We start from the raw sequence: 6,000 nt of genomic DNA, 5'->3' as shown, positions 1-6,000 counted from the left end.
AAGAAAGGACTTGGAATCTCTGGAACACGAAGACTTTTGTCACCCTTCGAACGATCGGAGGCAACAGCGTCCAGAATTCCATTAGACCGCAACAACTTACTTACAGCTCCTGTATTTATAGATCCTAGGCCTGATGCAGTACTCGAACATTTACATACTCGTGGCGTTGATGCTGAAGAAGATATATTCAATCAATACAGCTTTTAAGTGGAATACGTGGAGATGACAGTCGACGTCACTTGTAGAGGCTAGAGATAGAATATGCGAATTTAAATTAAATATTTTATGGTAATCTATTTATGTCTACTATTACCAACACGTGTGCCGCGTTTTTGGTACTGTCTAGTGGGGTTAGCATTTTTGTCTAGTGGCTCTAGTAGTTCCCAAGAAGGACTCGTTCTTCAGTAGAGTATACCAGCATTGACTCAATCGTAAGAGCCCCGACACGGAAAAACGCACCGTCTCCGCGATCACGGGAGGTGGAAGAAGCTTGTCACCTTTTGCTCGTGCAAGAAACCGAGAAGACCAGTAGCATCTGCCTGCTGGACGATGGTAATCACTTTCACAGGTCATTATCTTCTTTGGTACCAGCAAAAAAAATGGTTAGGTCACGTGACCAAACATCGTTTGATCACGAGAAGGGCAACACACAATAGTATAATGTTCACAACAACCAAATGCAAATTTGTTTGTATTCAGTATGACTAGGCTTCTAAGCAGCATTTGATTATTTTGCATCGTCTTCAATCTCGTAGTCAAGGAAGTGTCGTACACAATGCCCAAGTCTTCGTCAGAAAGCTCTGAGTTGGCATCACTACTACCACCGCAAGGTGCACCACCATCGTTTTCGTCTCTGGAGGAGCCATCAGTTTTGCCAGTGTCAGGGAAAGTTGCCCGTCTCGGAAAGCGCATTGGTGGCCTCAAAGGGGCTTCAGCATCGCCGGATATTATGCTTTTACGGAGTACGACATACTCCCTGGCCAACCCCTCAATAGATCAAACGAAATACTTCAGTGATGGATGAGGCTTCATCCTGGCATTCAACTCGCGGTGAAATCGCTCTAAAGGGTTATTCGTCCGATTCGCGATATCTTTTTTTGACTCGATATATATTCCACAGATCGGGAGGGTATGTTTCCAACCAAGTTTTAGAAAAGTATCTCCAAAACATCCTCCACTTTCTTTGAGAATACCCCAGCCCTTTTACATTGCAACGCTTGTTTATCTCGCGTTTCCCCCAAGTGACACCCTGGAAAGCTATTTTATCCGGATCGATTACTGTGAGCATGTCGAAACTCCGAACGGCATCGCAATGGAAGCCTCGTCGTTTGGCATGCCATACTCTTTTAGTTTCCTTCTACACGCTTGCTTGAAGTGAAACAAGCAACCAACAATGCGTGTAGAAGGAAACAGACCCCGTATAGCAAGAATCATGGCACCTTCGACGTCACACACGACATCTCCAGGCTTAATGTCCTTTCCCAACGCAAACTCGATGCAGGTGAACATTTTAGTGTACAGTGTTTCTGTTTTGTTCGTGCCAACGTGAAAAATACAGGCACAAACAGCTCTATGTATTGGTCGTACATTAGTGTCACAAACTGATGGAAGCTCTTTGGGGTGCAACGAAACGTGCCATCGACAACACATGGGCACCGTCAATACGAAGCAAATTGCGAAGCTCAGGGTGCGACCAGCCAACCAGCCTCTCAATCCCTGACTTTTTCTGCTTTGCTCTAGTGTCATCATGCCACACGTACTGGAACTGAAAAAAAAACCAAGATCACTGCCAGATACTTTGGCTCTCTCTGGACTCTCCAGATATTGTTTCCCGATTTTGAGTTTCCCACACGTGAAACCACTTGCTTACGAGAGTGACCGCGAACAACACACGTCGAGTTTTCGTAAAACTTCTTGTATGCCAACGTCCAAATTTTGTTTGCTGAAATATCTTGCTCAGCTAAATAGTCGACAAATACTTTCATTTCTTCTTCCACATCGACGCAGACCGAATCATCACTTGCCAAATAAGCTACGGGTCTGCTTTTGCATGTATGTGGAACTGAGTTCTTAAAGTCGTAGGTCATAGTATCAGCGTAGAAGTACAAGACGGCAGGGCACAGCTTTGGCATTCTATAGAAGCTGCATCTGTAAGTTATTTTTACTGTCGAAATGTTTGCACGAGTGTACTCAAAACCCTGGTGGTAAATTTTAGTTTTACCATCGCGGCTTGCTGTTGAGAAAATGTCTGCGGCGATCCAACCCGTGGAGGACGTGGAGGACGACCAGGAGAAGCCGGTGTCAATGCTTGATCCTCGACAGCTTGGTCAGGCTGCGAACACAGAGATAATGGGCAGGATGCGCATGAACCTAGCGCAGATGGCAAGCGCAGCGTTAGGGGTTGGATCTGTGTCGGCGTTGCTGGTTGTGTTGTTGGAGGGAAAGGCTCGTCTAATGTCAACAACGACGCTTCATTCTCTTCTTGTGTGTGGTGAGGGTTTGTTGAACGCGTTCGCGGACGAGATGTAGGCGAGTATCGAGCCCTTCGCCCTTTGGATGACGGGAGTGAGCGGCTCATCAGCAACCGAAGGAATTTCTGACAATGATCGCCCGACCTCTACCCGCTGAAGTGTCTTCATGCGGCTTCGGTGGTTACGTTGGGCATCCACAACTATCAAATAGTAGGCTTGTGAATTGGCTGCTTCACGATGAATCCCTACTTTGGCTTCGCACTTGTAGAAGCAGCATTGATCCTTAAGCTTTTCTTGCGTGACCAACGATTATTAGGACACGTGCTAATACGTGATCAGCTGGAGACCAAAGTCAATGATTATGGCATGACCAAAGTCGTCAGTAACCTAGTATATAACCTGCCCTGGACGATCACTATACGCTCGAACAAACATCTTCTCATCCGGAACCTCCTACCGAAATCACCTGTCAAAAACAACAAAAAGAATATTTAATTAAATATATGAAAAGCTAGTCTGTAGGATACTGAGAACGAATGGTTGTCGTAGGTCGGATTTTCTACGAAGTAGTCTCGCATCAAGCGCTCCCGCCACTCCACCCTTTCACGCTCCTTGTTGGCACGCCTTTCATGACTGGACCTTCCGTGGCATCGTGACGGCTCTCCCCTCGTCGGGAACAAGAAGGACTGCGCGTACAGCTTGTCATCGGAGTCATCCTCCAGCACAGCACTCGTTTTCTCCGCCGTGCGTTTTGGCCTTCTGATTGGTGGCTACAATAGGATAGGACTGGCGTTAGAACTACCGCTGGAGCGAAAGAAGCTGCCAGAGTCGTATCTTAAAGGTCGGGGGTCTCAAAGGCCCCCGTTAAGAAGACCTACCGCTGGAGATGCTCTAACCATTCAAGTTAAAATAAAGATATGTATTCGTGCCATGGCAAATGCGATAGTGTTTAAGCCAGCAACTTAAATACTACAGCATTTTCACTGACCCGAACAGGTCACATGAAAAGTGCTACCAGTCTCTAGCTCGTCATCCCTCTTTTTGAGTTGGTTTAGATCAGCGCACCACCACTGCATTACGTACTTAACCGAAAACAGCTAGATTGGTGTCGCATGGAAAAAAAGTAAATTGTTACTGATTTATGGAGATTCATCCTGTTCAAATACTTAATGATTATGGGACGTCCCGTGCGGCGGTTCCTCCAGAGAACTTCCTAAGCTTACATTATCCCACATTGTGCATGTAATTTCACCAGTTTTTGATCAGCCAATATCAAGTGATATATTGAAAGGTATGGATGCGTGCCCAATCTTAGGCTTTGCCAATTATGATTAGTGTCGCGGACAAATAGCGGACAAGTTACTTTCCTTTCCACTTCAGCCTTGCCTGAAGTCAGGTCACTTCTCAATTCGCTCTCTAGCTCACGTGTTGACCCAATCATGCAGTTTTATTTTGCAATTGTAACGATGTCTTCATCTGCACCAATGCTGTATCGGCTACCCCAGGATCTGAGAAGGACAAGTTTGCTTCTGTACTCGGAGCAGAGACTACGAAAGCGACTCACTCGCTTATTATTGACCGCAAAGAAGGTATCATCAAGCGGTTTTTGAGATCAGACAAGAATATGGAGAGCAATGACGCGGAAGACGAGGAAAGAGGGCTGAACCTGAGATTTAGAATCTGGAAATTGATGGGGAAGAGGCCAGGAGACATTTACCAGAAGTTCTTCCACAAGATGAGTGCAGATAAAATTCGTAAGAGCTCGAAGCACAACGTCTGGAAGGAATATGCAAATTGGTTTGACAAGTCGAAGAAGTCCGCAACAATTACCGCTTAATCGGAGTGCTCGATATTGCCTCGCTATTCGACAATGCGTGATGAACTATGAAGAGGGATAAGACAGATATGAACAGACTATGTCGTTCTAATGACCCTGATTTAGTTTTCTTTTTCACGATTTTCTAATAAAGACAATCTTTGAAATGGGGATTGAGAGCCCGTGGTCAACGAGAACATTCCTAATAAATGTACCTCATTCGGATATGTATATTTCGTATGGGGTACCGGTATCGCTATGAGCTATTTGGTGGATGTTAAATATTGAAGCTGCCAAATTTAGCTATTCTTAATAACCATTTTAATTCCGCTCAGTTCAAATTTTTCCACTTGAGGAATGCGTGTACTCCAATGAAGTGTGAACAACGCCGGTTACTTCCCTGACCCTGTCAGCAGATGCTGATTGATTCTCGTAGATAGTGTATTCTTCCCGTACAGATACTATCAAGCTAGATAGACTTGATCATGGCTTGTGACTTGCACCGCTCGTACTAATTAGTCGTGTGTGATAGTCGTGCATCGTGAATACATTTAAAAATAATCATCCCACAAGTTTTGATTAAAAAAGAATCATAAATCGCTAAACGATAGCAGATTCTGATAGATCTCGACGAGGTATGCCTTTGATTTTTAGTAAGGATCAGCACGTCTTCTTAAAACAGTATTTAAAAACAAACGCGAGAGCCTGTAAGTCGTACACGGTAAATAGTCGTGGCACGACTACTAGGGTGAACGATGTGCCAACAACGGTTTTGACCTCGATATCAAGTCGGCATATCAACAATCTCACACTTAAGCATTGGAGACAGAGATCTGAAAAAATGTTTTGGCCGGCATTTTTAAGTTTCATCTGTAAATAGCAGTATGGATTGCGGTAGAAGTGTTTGAGCCTTAGTACAATTAGGATTTGGATTGCAGACTAAGTATTCTAGTATCCCATTTCACGCAATTTCAAATTTTAAATGAAAGCATACACCATCCATTTATTGGTGCCTTGGGCGCGACAGCTCACTCTCCGCCTCGAAAACCAGCTCCATCGGATACTGCGCTCGGCATCTGCGCGACTTTTGTATCTCGTATTGATATTCAGTTACATGCTTTAGCCTATGCTGTATTTCCTTTTCGTACGAGTGCTGGTAGCCCCAGCTAATTACTTACCAATCGTTTGCTGGAGCTCGAATATCCTACAGACATATTGGTACTGTTCAGATTGTCCAGTTGTTTGGTCGTTATTTATCTAACAACGTATTTGGCTCCGAATAACCACGCTAGCTCTCCGCCTCTACTACTGACGATACTGCCATTTAGCAAAGGACCACAGTGTGTTTTGCGCTTCGTTCTGAAATACAGTATTGCAATATCTCCAACGGCCACAATGTGGATTACAGTTTTCTCTACGCCTGCAATACCTTACTGAAGGGCTCAGAAAAGTATTGGTATCTGGCCAATATAATTTTTCAGACGTCTGATTGGAGATTTTTCTAGCAATACATCTGCTACTTCCATAATATATTGAGCCTTCCAAAAGTGTTTACCTAGAAATTCGATTTAAATGAGGTACGTTTTAGTTCTGCACAAAAGTGTGCCTTCATTATTTTGCGGACTGCCATACCTCAAGCTGCACCATTTCAACCTATCGGATCACACTCCTGGTCAAGCTTTTTTGTGTTGCATGCATTCCAAATAATAACTC

The 6,000-nt window shown here is 44.3% G+C and overlaps 2 protein-coding genes across 2 annotated transcripts; both read left to right on the top strand.

Moving 5' to 3' along the window:
• Positions 1-2,244: 2,244 nt before the first annotated feature.
• Positions 2,245-2,529, top strand: PPTG_05576 (hypothetical protein; the record flags this gene model as incomplete). The annotated part of the gene is made up of 1 exon (XM_008899160.1): positions 2,245-2,529. One exon carries the CDS (start codon positions 2,245-2,247, stop codon positions 2,527-2,529), a length of 285 nt encoding a protein of 94 aa, XP_008897408.1.
• A 1,566-nt stretch (positions 2,530-4,095) lies between these two features.
• On the top strand, positions 4,096-4,308 carry PPTG_21707 (hypothetical protein; the record flags this gene model as incomplete). The annotated part of the gene is made up of 1 exon (XM_008899340.1): positions 4,096-4,308. One exon carries the CDS (start codon positions 4,096-4,098, stop codon positions 4,306-4,308), a length of 213 nt encoding a protein of 70 aa, XP_008897588.1.
• Between the last annotated feature and the right edge of the window lie 1,692 nt (positions 4,309-6,000).

This window comes from Phytophthora parasitica (assembly GCF_000247585.1).
Source record: "Phytophthora parasitica INRA-310 unplaced genomic scaffold supercont2.7, whole genome shotgun sequence".
NCBI lineage: Eukaryota > Oomycota > Peronosporomycetes > Peronosporales > Peronosporaceae > Phytophthora > Phytophthora nicotianae.
Note: the sequence above shows the minus strand (reverse complement) of the source record. Positions and strands in the feature narration are given on the sequence as shown.